Source organism: Episyrphus balteatus, chromosome 3 (assembly GCF_945859705.1).
Source record: "Episyrphus balteatus chromosome 3, idEpiBalt1.1, whole genome shotgun sequence".
Classification (NCBI taxonomy): domain Eukaryota; kingdom Metazoa; phylum Arthropoda; class Insecta; order Diptera; family Syrphidae; genus Episyrphus; species Episyrphus balteatus.
In genome coordinates, this window is record NC_079136.1 from 26,530,194 (window position 1) to 26,548,815 (window position 18,622).

General features: G+C 30.0%; 2 protein-coding genes across 2 annotated transcripts in view; one reads left to right on the forward strand and one right to left on the reverse strand.

Annotated features, from left to right (window-relative positions):
• The window catches only part of LOC129913715 (transient receptor potential protein), a 67,202-nt gene that overhangs the window by 40,147 nt on the left and 8,433 nt on the right, over positions 1 to 18,622 (reverse strand). The window lies entirely within an intron of this gene.
• Positions 1 to 18,622, forward strand: part of LOC129913714 (uncharacterized) — a 30,291-nt gene that overhangs the window by 9,382 nt on the left and 2,287 nt on the right. The window contains exon 2 of the mRNA XM_055992520.1: positions 9,768 to 9,923. Coding sequence (XP_055848495.1) covers positions 9,797 to 9,923 — 127 coding nt within the window. The 5' untranslated portion in view covers positions 9,768 to 9,796. The remainder of the gene's footprint in view (positions 1 to 9,767; positions 9,924 to 18,622) is intronic.

The window sequence follows — 18,622 nt, forward strand, 5'->3', positions numbered from 1 at the left end:
TGAAGTTGGTCTCAAAATGGTTTCTCCTTTCGCAGAATGTTAAACTGATTGTTTTACTCACCAAGGACATCAAAATTAGATGTTCGTTGATCCAAAAATAACAAGAAATACCACTCAACTTTTCATGTGGTAAAGGATTTCAAAAACCTTAAACGCATACAATTCTGTTCTTGGTGTAGTAATGGTGTCTTTTCAAAATTCAGCCATTTTAGAAGATTGGGACTAATGACCATTCTATTTACTGTCCTAAAATTACAAATAACAACTGTTTTTCACTTTTATTCTTTTCGCACATGTAAAAATTTACTCGTCTAAGGCTAGGCGCACACATGCGATTTCGATCGCGCGATTATTCAGTCGCAAATTAGATGACAAGGATTTCAATGACTGTAGACACAATTTTCAAATTTTTAATCGCGAGAAGCATGTGTGTTCACAGTCATTGAAATCCTTGTGATCCATTTTTGCGACTGAATAATCGCGCGACTAAAATCGCATGTGTTTGCCTAGCCTTACAGTGTTTTTTTTTGCATTTTTTTACCACCATTCATTTTTTTTTACCCCAGAATGTTTGTATCTGAAGTCTGGATAGAGCATATTCACAATTCGTATTTTTTTTTTATCATGCCAGTACTGGTGGATCCTTCATTGTGTGTTTTTTTTCTTAAGGTGTTTTCGCCAAAATTTAGCGATTTTAATCCACCCATGTTTTTCAAAATGGCAGTATGATTATTAAATTACACTTAGGAAAGTCCAGTTATTTGTTTTAATGGTAAATTTGCTCGAAATCCACAAAAACATTAAAGATAACAAGGGTGTACCTATTCTGATGAAGAAAAAAATAAGTTATTTTTCCTCAAAAAATACTTTACAAGAAAAACAATGCGAAAGTTATGGTCCATTTTGAAATAATTTTAGCTGTTGCTTTTCCCAACATCTTAAACTATCAAAAAACAATAAAACCTTGTCAACACACTTTTCCCATTAGAGAAAGTACGTGGAACCCGGTCGTGCATTTTTTGTTTACCATTTCTCTTATCAATGTCTGAAATATCTGGGAGAATGTTAAACTAACAAAAATGATCTGCCTGCATTACATTTAAAAATGTGACAAAAAAAATCCGAAAATAATATTTTATTTTTTAGTAAAAAATTAAAATTAAAAACTATATTTTTGTTTAATTTAGGCTTGTAGCTTTATTCAGAGATTTTTTCTTCAACGAAAATGCAGCAGAATGTTGAATATATAACTTAAATTTATATTCTCTGATAACACATACTCGAAAATTCAATATCAGTAGGCGGCACAGTAGCTCCTATTTAACCCTGTTTTGTATTCGCATTGCGTCAACCTTCTTATATGGTTGTCATAACCCCTTGAGTACACCCAATTTAAATATAAATATACAACAAAATTGATTTTCAACTCAATCATTGCTACTCAACTCAGATGCCATAGTACCTATATAAGAATGAAAATTTTAATTCATTTCAGCACGATGCAAACACAACATATCGACCAGTGTGTGAGCAAAAACCATTCGTGATGGATTGTGTTCTATTTTAAAAATTTAAACGCAAAAATTTTCTATTTTATCAATCAATCATTTTTCTTGCAAAAGGAAAAAGTTTAATTTTAAACTTTGCCTGTGCACAATAAAATGCATATCAACACACTTTGTATATATGTTATCGGTGTATTCATGCATGCATATATGCAATCTAGATATGAGTCCTTTTGCATGTAGACAACAACTATCAACTTATAAACCTGTCGTCGTTCTACTCTAAAAATATTTTTAAACAAAGAAAAAGGATGTTTTTTACCCACTTCCTGTCTAAAGCCATAGGCAAACTTATACTACAAACAGCTGATGATCTGCCTGCAGATGTTTATGCATCAGCCACAGCTTCTACCCAGATAAAAGAGACCCTGAGGATGCATTATAAATAATATGCAATCCATTCAAAAGCAATCTACCCACGACGAAGCCAACTCAAAGCAAAGCCAAAAGAGAAAGCAATCGAAGCTAAATCGTTGGCCCACACGTTAAAAGCTATTAATCGAAAGGAAAAAAAATGATAAAAAATAGAAAACAAAAACAAAAGATTGTAGGCGTTTAGTTTGAGTTTGTCCTTGAGAGGATTCAGAGAAATTGTTACGTTTGGCATTGACAAGAGGTAAATTGCAGTTCTTATATATGAAACGCAAAAACAAATTTAAATAAAAGAAAACCTTGACTCTCACTAAAGTACAAGTGTAGATATTTTATTTTTGTTTTTTTTTTTTTTAGACTTGTTTTTATTTTGAAACTTGTTTAATTGTTCCCTTTGAGGCTTTTAAAATAAATAAGTTTAGTTTGTTCAGTACAACACTTAAACTATTTCCTTGAAGTGAAATATGCATTATGTACAAATTAAAATTTAACTTTTTGTTTCAATTAACAAAGGAAAACCAAGACCAACTAACTTTATTTTAATAAAAGCAGTAGAAAAGGCAAATTTGGCGCAAATACGGAAATACACATGTTTCCTTTATTCTTTTTTTTTTTAGAAAAACTAAAAACACGGTTTTATTAGAATCTCTTTAAGCTTTGAATAGCCAAATCAAAGGTGAAATTCGCCTTTTGGCCGCCATCTTGAATTTTAGTTTTTATAAAATATATCGACTTCTGTTCATCCAAGGTAAAAGTTTGTTAAGCAAAAAATGTAGACAATTAAATTTAACGTCTTTTATGTTAAGAACAATTTTTCGATGTTCTCAATATTAAGAAAGTTACAAGCCAAAAAAGTAAAAAAAAAAAAACGAAAAAGAGCACCTTTTACCAAAATTATGCAAAAACCTTCCGAGAAAATATTGTTCACCTTAAAATTTTCGATAACTCTGCTATACAACTTTTTTTGTATAGCTATAAATAAATACATCGATACAAAAAAAAAGTTGTAAAGCAGAGTTGTAGATTTTAAGGTGACTGCTGGGTTAAATTATAAATGCACTGGACTACATGTGACAACCATATTTTCTACACCATGTCAATCCGTTAATTTTATACTTAGTCAAAAGTAAGTGCTTGCCGAATTGACTATTTTTTCTGCGATTTTGTTTAAAGGTGTTTTTTATGAGGTGGATTTCCTGTGTTTTTTTTTTTTGCTTTAAATATAAAGGTATTAACTTAATTGATAGAATATTTCTTTTCAATTAAGCAATTTTCTTTTTCTTATTTTTATTATTTAAGGTGAGAGTTCAAAGTGTTTTTTCACGAAAGCTTAGAAAGAAAAATTAACAAAAAAGTAATATTAACCCTTTTGGTACCTAAAAACTTAGTACTACATAATTTTCGCAAACTTTTTTCCTATATCAGTTAAGAAAATAAAAAGTTTCACCATATTCCGCCATTTTGTTTTATGATTTGTTTTCTGCATGGGCTTATGGATAAAAATACTTTACCCATGTTCACTTACGTTAATTTATTTAATAGCTCCGAAATCTCAGCATCCCATATGGAAAATTTTGACATTTATTGAATGGTCACCAAAATTGAACTGGTGGTATTATTAAGTCAGCTATAAATTTGTTTTAATTATTTTGTTTGCGTCCTAACTGTGGGTCACTGTGGCGTATGTGTAACTTTGTATTTTTTATAATACTTGATTTATTTATTTTTTTAATTTACTTGATTTATTTATTTTTTTAATTTAACTTTTTCTTCGTAGTTTTAAAAGTGCATTTATTATTCTTTTATTTTTAAATTCTACATTTAAATAAATAAAGTTAAATAATAAAATTAATATTAAAGTTTGTTTAAATAAAAACATTAAATTGAAATGAGTGCAGGAAGTTTCCACATTAGATAATTTTATATATTTTTGTTTGTTCGAATTCATATTATTTCTTATTTAATGCATAGTTTTTATAGATAAGGTTTTTTTTTTGTAACTTCCCCAAAAACTTCTGCCATTTCAAACCAAAATAAGGATAATATTCAAAATGAAAATAAAAGATGAATTTAATGCTTTGGTAATAATATCAGCCACACAGACGGTAAAAACCAATAAAAAAATAATATAAATATCTCATCAAACAGCCATTATTTTCAGATTCTCCGTAATAAAAATTAATTTTATTATTTACCTTCTTCGGAAATAAAAGCTGTCTCTATAAATGATTGCTATCACTTTGCACAGATAAAAACCACGAAAAAAAATTGTGGGTGGATAATTCAGAAATATTTCAGAATGCAAGATAAAATAGTTTAAGAAAAATATCATCCAGGAATCAATATTTTTATTTTGGCAAGTAGACTTAATAGTTTGGACCAAGAAAACGTGCATCAATAAGACAGGTATCAACATAAAGCTAAACAGGACATTTAAACTGTGAAGTTTTATACAAAAAAAAATCGTTGAAAATAAAAACCGAATCCATTCGTAATCTGAAATCAATAAAATCATTAATATCAAAGAACAATACCGACAATTTGTTCAAAGAACCAAAACTAACCATAGAACTCGTTGAATACAATTACATCTAGAATGTCATTTAAGTAGATTAACCTTTGGGAAACCAAGAACATTGTGAATTGAGTTGAATTATTCTATTCTATCGAATAGTACCTCACTTTTTTTTATTGTGTTTGACTATAGATAAACTTGCGTTTGATATATTATACCTTTTATAACAAAATACAGAAAAAAAAAAATACAAAACCTCTGAGGGTTGAATGAACATCAAAGAGTATATCCATTGAGTATTAAATGTCAAAGAACCTAAGTTTTTTTTTTATATAGACTCGTATTAAAACCTTACATTCTTGACCCGAACATTGAAACAAGTATAATAGGGGACAAATCGGTAAAGACAAACGTATCAACTTTTGTATCTTCCCTTTTTTTTTGTGAAGCTTAAAAAGTCCCTCAACTAAAACAGCTATGATCCCTAATGAATATATAACAAAAGTTGTATTTTTTTTTGTATTTGTTAATGCAAATTCACGGTATTTTGTTTCATACTTAACCTCAACGTTATATACATCCTTACATATATTATTATAGGATCGGGAGCGAAGAACTCAAGTCCTCTTTTTCTTCCCCCTTTAATGCAATGTACATTACCTTACCTACAAACATATAGCACAGTTTTTTTTTTTTTTTTTACTTTATTTTGTTAAATCATTTCCTCACTCATTTGTATAGCAGCAGCACATATGAACTGAACCATTCTCTCATAATGTATGTATGCATTGCTCACGAGGGATGAACGCTCAAGAGCTCTTCACATGTCATGCCCCAAAAGAATGTAGCAACATCATCAACATCACCTATTACAGAATACAAAATTTAAAAAAAGAAGAAAACAGTTCCCTCCTGCAAGAAGCTGAAGCTGATTTCTCTCTGTATATTTATTTTTTAAGCTTTCAATGTCACCCGGTTGTGCACAGGTATGTACACCCCAATTCATGGTTACTCTTAAGTGGCAACGTAACCACTCAATAAATTTTTGCTCCCAATCTTGTCCTTTAAAGGGGGTTTTGCATGTGTACCTACAGCTGAATGAACGAAGATATGGAGGGTATGATGAGGAAACAGTTCCACTTCCAAAAATAACTCTTGGTTGTTGACTTAGAGTTCATGTTCAACGTTTATTCTGATGCATTACTTGAAAAAATAAGAACCAGGGTTACCAACTTTTTGTAACTTTTTTTTGACTAAATTTTTAAAATGCACAGTTTCAAACTAACTTTGCAAATAGATTTTCCGAAATGAGTATTTAGTGTACCAAGAATAAACCAAGAAAAGTTAAATTCAAGAAATATTTGACTGTTAACAGTCGAATTGTTTTTTCCTGAACACCGTTTATTTTTAATAAATATGATTTAAAATCATGAAAATATAAAAAATATAAAAACCAGCATAAAAGTGTTCATATATGCGTTTCGCCCCGATGTAATGGTTGGGCTCATCAGAAGATGACCATTACACCTTGTCTTGACGCATATTTTCCCGAATAAATCGAGACTCCATATAATCCGAGCTGCATAGAGCAACTGCGAATTATATAGTTGCTACAAGTCTTCAAAGAAGATAAATGTAGCTATTATTATTTCCTTGCTATGGCACTGAAGAAATATTTGACTGTTAACAGTCGAATTGTTAAATTCAAGACTTGTGAAATGATATTCAAATGTAAAAGCTTGACAATTTTATCATGAAGTCTTCTAAGAAATTTCAGAACGCAGGGTCCATCAGCTTAATTTTCTTCAGCATCTTTACATATCAATGGTTTTCCAGCAATGGGTCTAATAACTAAAATCAAACTGATGTAATAAGACCAAAAGTGAATGTCATACACAGACTTGCGTACCGGGTGCTCTGTTAACCATTCCAGAAACAATTAACGTTAAAGAATATTAAAGTATGAAAACGATGCTACCCATCCTTAATTGGAATTTCTAATTGACATAGCCTGGCCTTTTTTATGGGAATAACCGATAAAACGCAGATTTAGCATCAGGTTAATCTTTCAGTTGAATATTGAAAATTTGAATGTTAATCCAAGTCACGTAAGTTTTTTCCGGTATTTTTTTACCTATATCTGGAATAGTGCAGCTGAAGAAGTGCAGACACTGTGTGTTGCTGAAGCACAAAAAATTTGACTTGGATGTGTTATTTCAGGTTCCCCCTTTGGTATAGTAGATCAGAGCTGCTAAGACTACCTATAGCTGGCAGGAATGATTACATTTTCGTAAAAGAAATTCTAAAGCCTCCTAAAAATGACTTCTTTTAGAATTTTCCTTTTGTTTTTGAGGAGTTTTGTCAAATGTTTTAAGTTGAAAATTATAGGCCTATTGCCAGACTATCTGTGATACCTAAGCTTTTTGAGGCAATTATTTGTGAATGGTTATGTTTTTATGTTAAATCTTTTATTGCTCCTCAACAACATGGTCTTATAAAAGGTCGATCAACAGTAACTCTTTTTTATTAGAATTGGCTGAAAATTGTATTGACAAATAGATTGTGTGTTTACTGATTTCAGTAAAGCTTTTCAAATTAAAAAAATTGAGATTTAGTGAATGCTTTGTGAGATGGATAAAATCTTATTTGTTTGATAGATCCTACTCTATATTGTTTAATGGTTGTGAATCAAACAAATTCAAGATCAATTCACACACTTTTTCGAGAGTTTTTATTCAGAATAGGGCTGAATATCTCGACAGAAACATTTTTTGTGTAACTTTAAGCCTAATTTTCAGATTGCTATATTTTAGCTCCACTATAAAATTGCCCATTGTAAAACGCGTCTTCGGCTTTCATGTTTGAAATGAAAGGAGACTGCTCTAACTTTGGGAAGAAAAGTTAGATTATGCTATTACAATTATTTGGAAAGTCGTTTTTTTGGGTTTTTTTGAATGCACCTTGCAGCCAGATGGTGCCTTTAAAAACCTGCGTCGGCCGTGTACCGTAGACCTGGTTATGAGAAAGGACTGCTCCACCACTGATAAAAAGAATTATGTATGTACCTTTCAAAAAATTTAATAGAAAACTGATTTTAGCATTCTTTGAATTCATCTTGCAAGCAGAAAGTCCTCAAAAAAAGTCTTGGACCAATATATTCAAAACACTGTGTCAGTTCGATTCTGTAAAAGGGCGGAGACATATTGATTCTAGTTTATTCGGGTATATGCTCAATCTAGTGACCTAACCAAAATCTAATAAGGTCGTTATAGATTTCCTCTCTCTGATGGAATTTTGACAAAAAAAAACTACTAAAAACGAGGAATTTTAAACCTACAAAATTCTCAGTATTTTTATTTCGAAAACCTGATAAAAGTTTCTAAAACGTTTGCTACCACTGAATTCAGCACATCCAAGTAGACTATAATCGATATATTTTTTTACTGGCTCTTAAAAAAGGTCAAAAAGCTATAACTATAACAGTGTTAAGCAAAGAGAAAGTTGTATTATTCTCGTTTTTTTTATTCTACTTTATGATCACTCACACCCAAAATTTGCTGCGGGCTCTAAGTCTATCTATTTAAGTTTCAATAATTTACTATCAAGCCTTAACTTTATTAAACTTGAGCCTTAACTTCAGTAGGGGAGAAATGCGGAAAGTGAGACACCCTTTTTTTAAATTGGTATATCTTAGAATGTTTTCAAGATAGCTTAACGAAACTTTGAAGTCAGTTTAAGACATATTTTATCTTAATGTTGCAAAAAAAACTTGTAGTTAAAGAATGCATGAGAGCATCACATTGGACTAAAATCTAGAAAAAGTCAAAACGTCTCACTGTTTGCAAGGGGTGCGATCAGTGAGACATTCTTAGGTGAAAAAAAATTAATTAAATTAAAATAATTAGGTAATTGACAAGTACCTATATAACAAGTTAATTTATGTTACTTTAAATCATTTTTTCAAAAAAAAAAAAAAAAAATTACAAAAAGCCAAAAAAAAACGAAAGAAAAAACACTACGAAATCATATTGAAGTCATGCTAAAATAATAGATTTTTTTAAATCTATGTCTCACTGTTTGCTTTTTAAAAATCTATGTCTCACTGCTTACTTTTTGTCATTTTTCGGAAAAATACTCCAAAAACTAATTTCACCTGATTTTTTGTGATATTTTACGGTGTAGGAAAATGGACAGCTTTAATTTAGTCGGGACGAATTAAAAGACGCAGGCGGGCAAATAAACGTTTTGACCCAAACTAGCGTTACTGTGCTTATTTTCAGAAAAGAGAAAAATAGATTGTCTCACTGTTTGCACTGTCTCACTGTTCGCACCTTGCCCCTTAACCATTTTTGAAAAAAAGTGGAAACTAATTTTGCGATAATTTAACTAACGAATCTTACAAAATTTTGTTCGAAAATTTAGAATTTGGTTGTAAAATCAATTAATTTCTTTTGTAAACTTCCAAAGAATTTACAAAGTTTTTAAGCCTTTACACTTAAATTTCTTATATGGCAACAATGTTAGAGCCTAGCAACCATTTTACATGAAGCTATTAAAATTAAAAAAAAAAAAGAACTATACTCCAAAACAAAAATTCATAATCAGCCTCCAATAGAGGTTGGCAAAAACGTGTGTCTCGTTTATACTCTTATTCTCAATGAACACAAACTTGTCCTTGTATACAGTTTTGTATATGTATACTTGTTGTTCATGTTCAAGAACAGTAAAAAAAAAATATATAATTTTTAAATATTCAAAAAAAAAAAGCTTTAGGGGTCGTTCCGTTCGTTCATAAGCGTACATTTTTATGCCATTTAGCTAATTAGGAGGAGAATATAGTAGCTATAGCTGCTTCGAAGAGCTACCCCGTTCAAGTAACAACACTCTTACATTCCAAATATTCCAAGTAGCTTCTTGTTAATAAAAATACAATTAACTTGAAAATGTTGTTGATGTTGATGTGGGAGGGTTTTTATAGGTTCAAGAGCTTTATGAAGGAATGGCAAACATTCAGAGAATGCAAAAAAAAATCATGTGTTTTTTCTAGCAACTATACACTAAGTACTCATAGGTTCTGTGTAAATAATATTTTTTTTATTGATGTTCGTGTTTGCTTAACCACAAAGTTTGCATTGAAATGGATTTATTTTAATTTAATAATAAATTAAATCAAGTGTAATAGCACCCAGCAATTTTACCAAATAGTTCCAAAGAACCCTTTTAAATATTTAAGTTTAATTTAAAAAAAATTATATCCTATCGTTTTTATTTTAAAAATCTATACCTATAGTTTTTGTATTTTTATTATTTTTCAGATCAATAGAAGTCACGCCGCATCTTAAAAATGCATCAAGTACTGAGTTATGAAACCGCTATGCGAGCCAATAGCGCTCGCGATATTCGTGAATATGTTACAAAACGGACTTGTGTTAGCCTTGTGCTAACTATGGCATTTTTCACCTTGATATCAGGTAAATACTATCTATTTTTTTTTTTTCTATATCTAAAGGTAATGTTTACATTTTGTAAACTTAACAAGTGTACTCTATCAATTTTTATTATTTTTTATTGAAGGAAATATGCAACAAGGGAATTCTTAATAGCCAGTAATTACAATGAAGGACATAGAATAACTCTTATTTGTTATACCTCAATTCAATTAAAAAATGTAAACAGGGAATTAAAAACTGTAAAAGTTATTCCAGTAATTGAAGAACAAACTGCAGCAATGTGTTTAGTATGACAAACTTTTTTAATAAGCATGGTAAACACAAATAATTCTATCGTAAGGATCAAAACCATGGAGATAAAGGATTAAAGAATTTTAACGTATGTGTTATTAAAAGTTCAACTTTGTTGCATAATGAAGATTTCATATTTAAAAGCGTAAAAGTAGTTTACAAATTATTTTGCTTTTGCCCCGTTCCATGAAAAGCCATAACAAAAAATATTACAAATTCCTACAGGAAGTAAACATTTTTGGTCATATATAAAAAAAACAATTTAAACTCTACGTGAACTTCGGTTTCAACACTTGTCGTCAATGACACTCCTATTGTTATCTCTCTTGACAATTTTAATCTTCTCGTTAAGGAGCTTACTGCAAACTCTTTACTAGCTTATATAAAGTGTCCTTCGTACTCTATAAATAATGGGAGCGTATCGGAATCCCGATTTTCAATACCCTGTTCTCTGAAATCCCGAAAAAAAAATGTTTAAAATCAGATTTCTAAAGTATGTACTGTTTTTTTTTTTAAATCTAATAATTCTGTTTAATCAAAATCCCGTCTCTGGAAAGTCCGCTTTTTAAAACCCCGTTTATTCCGCAAATTCCGTTTCAAACTTTCATAACTCCTCCTCAATATGGTACCTACACTTAAATAACCTAGCAGTTCCTCAATGTGAAAAAATGAAAAAAAAATGCATTGAAAATAAAATTTTTTTTGCAAATAAAAAAAAAAAACAATGGTAAATATTTTTTTTTAAATACGCACATTTTTTACAATTTTGACAATTTGACCTTACATTAGCTATTTCAACTAGGTATAATAATAAAGCTAATAATAGGCAATAGGCAAAACTTCCATCGTTTTGAAGATGTGTTTTTCCATGGTCAAAACCACAGCCTGTCGCTGAAAAAGTTGAATCTTCTTCACCCTAAAACAACCGATTCCGCTATAGCCCATTCTATTCAAGGTTTAAGAAGCCCTGTTCAATAACACCGGCACACAAAAAAAAATGGAGTGTGTTACGAACTTTGCGCTGAATCCGAGATCCTGTAGCCCCATCAGGTCCTGGTTTTAATTAAAGTGCAAATTACCAAAAAAAACCTATTTTTGGGGGATTGTTCGCTGTTCAAAATCTAGACCTTCACGGGACAAACGGGCTCAGATTCGGATTCAGTGCATCGAATTACATAAACCTATGGGTAGGGTGACCATCTGTCCCGGTTTACCCGGGACTGTCCCGTATTTCTACAGCTTGTCCCGGGTTTTTATTTAAGAATCCCGGGACGTATAAGTGTCCGGTTTTTTTAATTTGTCCCGTGATTGTCCCGTATTTGCACATTCTCTGATTTTCGTATTAATATTTTAAATACTTTATACGGAAAACAAGAAAACAGTGATTGGAAATTAATTTTTTTCTAATTTTTCGGATAAAGCAATAAGCCTAGTACGCTTCTGAAGCAAAACGAACATTTTTCTAAGACTGCAAAGTCAAAAAACTGTTGCTGCAAGAAAAATTGCCTGGACAAATAAATGGGATTGACAAACGATTGAAAACTCTACATATATTCTAGCACAGGTAAGAATTTCGTTACCTAGATGATTTTAACAAAAACGCTCCCATAAAATCGTTTAGGAAATCTTGATATCTCGAATAAGGAAAAATTATGAAAACTCATTTAAAAAAATCTAATTATTATTGTTTTGAAAAATCAATATTTTCAAAACGATCCAACGAATTTTTTATGTCCCGGGTTTCGCTTCCAGAAATATGGTCACCGTATCTATGGGTCTAGTTAATTGAGTTAATTGTTCACGCTCTACTTTTCTTTTTTTTTTGTGCCGGTGTTGTTATACTCACTTTTTTAGGAATGACCATCAAGTACCATTAATGCAGAAAGTATTTTCTTGGCCACGTTTGTGACATCCGAAACGATTTTAAGTTTCACAAACTGCACAAAGCAGTGTGTTTTTTTTTAAATTTTCTCTCCATCGCTAAAGCAACTTTTTGTATTCCTGTAATGAAAACTTTATTTCACATTATACATAAATACGTAAGGTTATGAGTTCAAAGCAAATCAAAATAATGCAAGGATATATCCTGTTTCACCCGAAACGGGTCCACCCGTGATAAATATTTCTTTCATTTGTTAGTATCAAAAATTATAGCTTTGTTTAAAGAAACTAGATTAGATTCAAGGTGTTTTGTAAATTTTAAATATTCTAGTTATGTGGGACCTAGGGCATATAACACAACGTGACAAGCACATTTCGAAAAAGTAGTTATAAATCCCATGTCCCATAACAAACTAAAAAAAAATCAAATCACAGAGTGGCAAAATTATGAGGACTCTTATTTGTCAGAGAATAAACGTACACTGAGGGAAAAGCCACCATAAAACAACTTAAAATAAAAACACATTGATTTAACTATTATTCGGAATGATTTGAAGGTGAACATTTTAAAATCAACGTGGAAAAAACGTTAATTTTGTATGGTTTCGTATCTTAAAGTCACATAAATCAAAGTAGTTCATCTTTGAAACAAAGATGTTTCAACTTCAATTTATTTTTCCCTCAGTGTAGGTGTGAGAAATAATTCTAGTCCGCTTATAAAGCCCAAGTTCCAATTCTAAATTCTTTGCCGCAGTCGGGTACAAAGGGGTTAACTCACAAAATTGCACGTTTAGGGTTTTGATCAAATAAGAAAAACCTTTTTATTCTCTTTCATTTGGTATTAAAAACATAAATTTAGAGCAACACTTTTTTATAAAAATGATCGGATCAGTGCTCAAAAACTCATTGATTTTCATACAATACTCAAACTGCAATCGCATTTTCTGGCGAACTATAATTTATGACTTAACCTCTTTGTTTCCCACGGCGGCGGCAAAGGAAATATCGTTTGACTTCAAAGTACTACTTAGATAACACTAAGAAATTCAATTATTCTGTAAAGCTCTTCAAGATTGTAGAAACAATTGTAGAAGAATTTTACAACCAAGCAACAATTTTGCTTCTGTAAACCTCTATTGATGATACTATAGCTTCTGTAATGCATTATAGAAGCAAAACCGCTGAGTTAATTAAAATTAATTAATTTAGTATTATTTTTCAGTGATGTATTATTTAAAACTTATTATCTTCGCAAAGCATTTTTTAGGTGAACAACAAAATGGTTTAGCGTACAAATGAGTTAAGCCCTCCCAAATTATAGCAAGCGGAATTTGGACGTCTCTTTTGTGACGGTAAACAAAAAACTTTGTTAATTTAAATAAACATTAAATTCCATTAAAATTCTGAAAATCTTCCATGTCTTGTAAGGATTCAATTATAAGACGAAGATGGTATGTATGATAATGATATGTATTATAATGACGTAGAGGTACATACATTTTGCTTCGCAATTCTACATTCAATTAAAGTCTCACATTAAAGTCTTTAAACGAGAAACTTAAAGTTTAAAAATTTAACCTTTCGGATAACTACATTTTTATGTGCATACTCATATCTTTAATTTTCGATTTGAACTTTTTTTTATATTGATATGAAATATTAAGAAAGCAATTTAATTCTATTGAATTCGAAACAATGGTTCTTAGGCACATTATAAAAGCTTTTCAATATCAAGTTGTTGAAAATTTTATGAAGAAATCTTTTGGTAAACTTAAGTATTCACTTTAATCGTTTTAAGGATTTTATTAGATACGTCATACAAATTTAAATGAACCTTCATTTATTTAACATAAATATTTTCTCTTAAACTTTTTTAACTTTTTCTCCACTGATAACACAAACCAAACTCTATTTTCTAAGAGAAATGTATACTCTTCTGTTAAACTCTCTCAAAAGCTGTTTACATTTCATTCGCTAGGGTCAGGGACTAGTGCAACGAAGAAGAATGTGCATTTCGTTAGTTGAGAGCATAATTGAATTCAAAAGAGGTTGAATAAGAGGGGGTCTTAAGGCACTTTGATATAGTTTATATCTAAACTTCTGACAAAACCAAACCACCCCCACTTAAATGCTTATATAGCTATAGACAGACATAATATTATCAACATAGCAGCTAGATAAAGCTATTTCAGTGTCAAGAGGTTAAAAATATAAAGCGCAGCCCTGACACAATGTTTAGTGGTTGCGCCCGGTAGGTGAAGTTGGGGAAATTATACACAATCTAACTAAAAAAAGACCGGGTGAGAGAAGAGCTTGACATGAGATGCTGATGCATCTACTATGTGAATTTACAAAGCTGTTGAACACTTATATGTAGGTTCTGCATTATATCAAGAAAATAAACCAAACGGAAAGCTAAATATAAGAAGAAAATGAAAATGAAAAAAAAAAAAAAAAACTTAAAACAATTTAAGAGGATGTAATGGACATGTTCTTCAAAATCAATAGCCACTCCACTGTGCCAGAGTTCCAAATTGAATACCAATTTTGCTGAAGGGCATTTAATAATTGCATTCAAGGGAAGTTTATCAATGGAATTAGTTTGTATTTAATTTAAGTTTATAGAGAGTGCATGTCCATCCAATCGATTTATTTTTTATCTACGTAGTGGGATCTAATTTAATTTTATGGTTATCAGAAATGTAGGTAGTTAAACTGCAATGAAAACGTATATAAAACAGGAGTAGGCATTTTGGTAAAAATATTAAATACTTAATACATTATGATTTTTTTAGTTTTTAAGAGATTATAAAATATAAAACATATTCAAGCTTGATTTGTTAAGAAACTCCAAGACATAAAATAAAAATAAAAAACCGTTTAAAAAAAGTACGTATACACCACAGTGAACCAACGATTCGTCTCTTTTACATGTTATTGCTATGAGACATGGAACTTCTTATTTTGTTATTATTTTTTAATGTTAAATTCAATTAAATATTAATTTAAAAGGTGTACATACTGTACATAGTTAGAAAAACTAACCATTAATGATGGTTTGTTGAAAAAGCATTTAGCGCTTTGTTTAAAATCATCATTTTACTTATTTCTACATTGTACTTCTTTTAGACCAGTGCCGAAGCCTTCAAAAACATTAAAAAGTAAGAAAAAATCATAATAGGATGAAACCCATTGGAAAAGGAGGTGATATGATAAAAATTAAAGGAAAAATAAATTACGAGCGAGCCGAGTTCAGGAAGTGGGTGGGTTGAGTTTTTAATGGTAAAAAATGGTATATCTCGATTTCCGGCAAAACTACAAGTTCTATGGAAAAAAGTTGTATGTAGTTGTAGGTAATAAAAAGATCTACAACTTAGGCATTTACAATTTTTTCACATAACCTCAAAATTTATATGAAAAATTCAAAAAACCAAGTTTTTGGTTTTTTATTTTTTCAAAAAGATGTTTTTTTCTACAAAATTTGGTGAAAACCTACCTTATTATGTCTCAAATACACAGTAATTTATTTGATTTAAAATATTAATTTTTTAACCTTATTTTGACTTAATATCAAAAAAACAGCCTAATTTTCAATCGAAAATTCACGTGTCAAAATATCAGTTTTTTTCAAAAAATCGGTGGGTAATTTGTTCGTTCAAATCTCTTCTTGCTGATGGTGTAAACATAAATTAACATTAGTATACCAAATTACATATTCTCGGAAAATGCAAAAAATGAAAAAAGCTTAAATTCGAAAAAAAAAAAATGTATTATTATTTTGGCCTATTTATTAAAATTAACACTTTAATTACTCAAAAACCATTAGATTTTATGTTACATTGAGTTAATAATTAAAATTAATATAAGCTGTGTTTTATATTCCTCGTGATCCAGAAACAGATCATTGTACTTTTTTGCAAAACGATAACAAAAAAAAATCGTGCTTTTGTTGTAAAGCTAATAAAAACAATGATCTGATCTGGATCACGAGAAAAATAAAACACAGCTATTATTAATGTTTTAGTGAAAGTTCTCAAAATAATTTGTTCAATCGTTATGCTGAAATAGATTAAACAATTCTTTGATTATGGCTAAAGTGATGTTTATTAATTTAAAATGAAATAAGTCCCAAAATTGCCCAAAATGCCTTATATGTAAAAAAAAAGTACGTATACGCCACCGTGAACACAAGATTTTGCACTTTACATCTTATTTGTCTATAAGACATGCAAAAGTTAAAAACAACACCAAAATTTTATTTAAATTTAATACTTTGATTGTATAAATTTTTAAGTCTAATACAAAATTTATTGAAATTTAATTATTTTTGTATTGAAAATCAAGGACGTATTCCTAAATTTAAAGTTTCAGTTTATTGTTATGATATTTTTTTTTTCTTTTTTATTATTTTAAGTATTTTCTTTCTTACTTCTTTAAAATGAAACTAAACATTTCGGAAAGTGATTATGATTACTCATCATAAATATAATAATGGTGATATTATTATATCTTTTATTTTTTTTTTAAAGACTTTGTGAAGTGAAATCTTATTGACGATCAAATTTTTGTCAGTACCTAAATCATACATTTTACCTCGATTTTTCAATTTTTTTATTTTCTATCAGAAAAAATATTACCAAATGCTTTGAGGATTTCTGAACCAAAATAGTTTTATACAGGGTGTCCCAAAAGTTAACGTCGAAACGAAAACGGAAGATAGGGTAGGTGGTGACAGTTATCAGAAAAATAATAAAAAAAAATCGCAGCCATATATTTTGTGAGTTATGGGCATTTGAATAAAAGTCGAAAAAATGGAAAGCGTGTGACGGTTTTGTATGTGCCGTGCAAGGGCGGATCCAGGATTTTTTTCTGGGGGGTGCACAAGGGACGGATTGGCAAAAAAATCAGCGATAACAGTTAGAAATAAAGTGAAGTATCATACGACTGACTGACAAGCAACGAATTTTAACGACGCACAGTGCTGTTTTTTAGTCAAATAGGTACCAAATGACAAAAAAGTTATTCGGAAGGAAAAATTTTCATTTTCTTGGTAAAGTAAAAGCCACTTAAGTGCTTACCCATTTACCTCCCGATTAGCCCGTAGAAAAAAAAAATATTAAAAATCATAAAATGCACGTACAACCCTGTGCTTTAACTTTTCTTATAGTTAGTTATTTATTTTATTTTTTGAGTCAAGTTGTTTCATTAAATAGTTTTTGAGAAATTAAGTTTTAAAGATGAAATGTAGAAAAAAAATGTTTTCTTTTTTAATTGATTTTGTATAAAATTTTGCAATATTATGGACATATTTATACCATTTTTTAATGACCTAGTTTTTAATCAAATACTAAAGACTTCATTCTAATAAAAAATATTAAAGTTCCTAAGAGTAAAAAAAAAATGAAACATAGGTACTTTTTTCCTGGGTTTTTATTTGCAATAAAATTTTTTATACCTCAAGAATATTGTGTTCAAATCGTAGGTCTATTGGAGCCAAATTGACCAAGTTATGAGTATTTTAATACTTCGCTTACGAACGTTTTAGTCCAGGGTTCAAAATTTTAAATCGTTCTCCCCACAACTAATGTTTTCAAGCCGGTGCCCCTCATAACTTCAAAACTACTGCACCGATTCTTTTGAAATTTGGAACACTATTTCTTTACATACATATAAGGATAAAGGTATCCCTGGAGAAATTTTCTCAATAACATAATATTTATAAAAGTCTATAAGTAAGGGTCGCTTTTTTCAAGGGGTCTTTATTTTCAGGGGTGCAAACTTGGGCAAATTCTTGAAATGCAAGATTGTTTTACATATCCAGCAGTTCAATAATATCAAGGTTATGCAATGTTGTGGCGGGTTGCGCTATTTTAAAAACACTAATGTAAAAAAAATTTTTTAAGTGTGTAGGGTAGAGTTGCCTAGTTCCCTCTCCAGTAGCCGGCCACCTTTTAGAAAAATCGTTATAACTAGTGATTTAGTAGGATTTATTCCAAATTTTTGCTCTTATGCTGTTCTTTGAAATGTCTCTCCTAAAATTACATTATTCTTATTATTCTTGTTATTCAGTTTTCTTAGAAAAAATAACTTTTTGTGAAGTGATCCAATCGGGTATAGTTTTTTTGTAATTTTACTGCCGAAACCTACTATCGTAATTAGTGTTTTGTGGAAACAATTTCAGAGCTAATGCTTTGAAATATTGTTTTTCTTTTAAATATATATTATTCTTTAAATAAAATAGGTTTTAAATAGGAAAAAATGTGAATTTTGGGGGGGCCGGTGATAGAACACAAAAAAAAGCTTTGAAATTCAAGAGTTTCCTGTATTCGGCCCCCTTTTATTGATAAAAGTTTAAAAAATGGGGGAAAATATGTACATTTTTGAATCATTCAATGTTATAACTTATTAACAATCAAAAAAAATTTTATGAGACAAAATCCTTAAGGGGCCGGCTACTAGCAACTCTACCCTATTTCAACCCCTTCGTATGAAAAAATAGAGTTGCATATACAATTAAATTTTTTTTTAGAATACAATTCATACCTTAA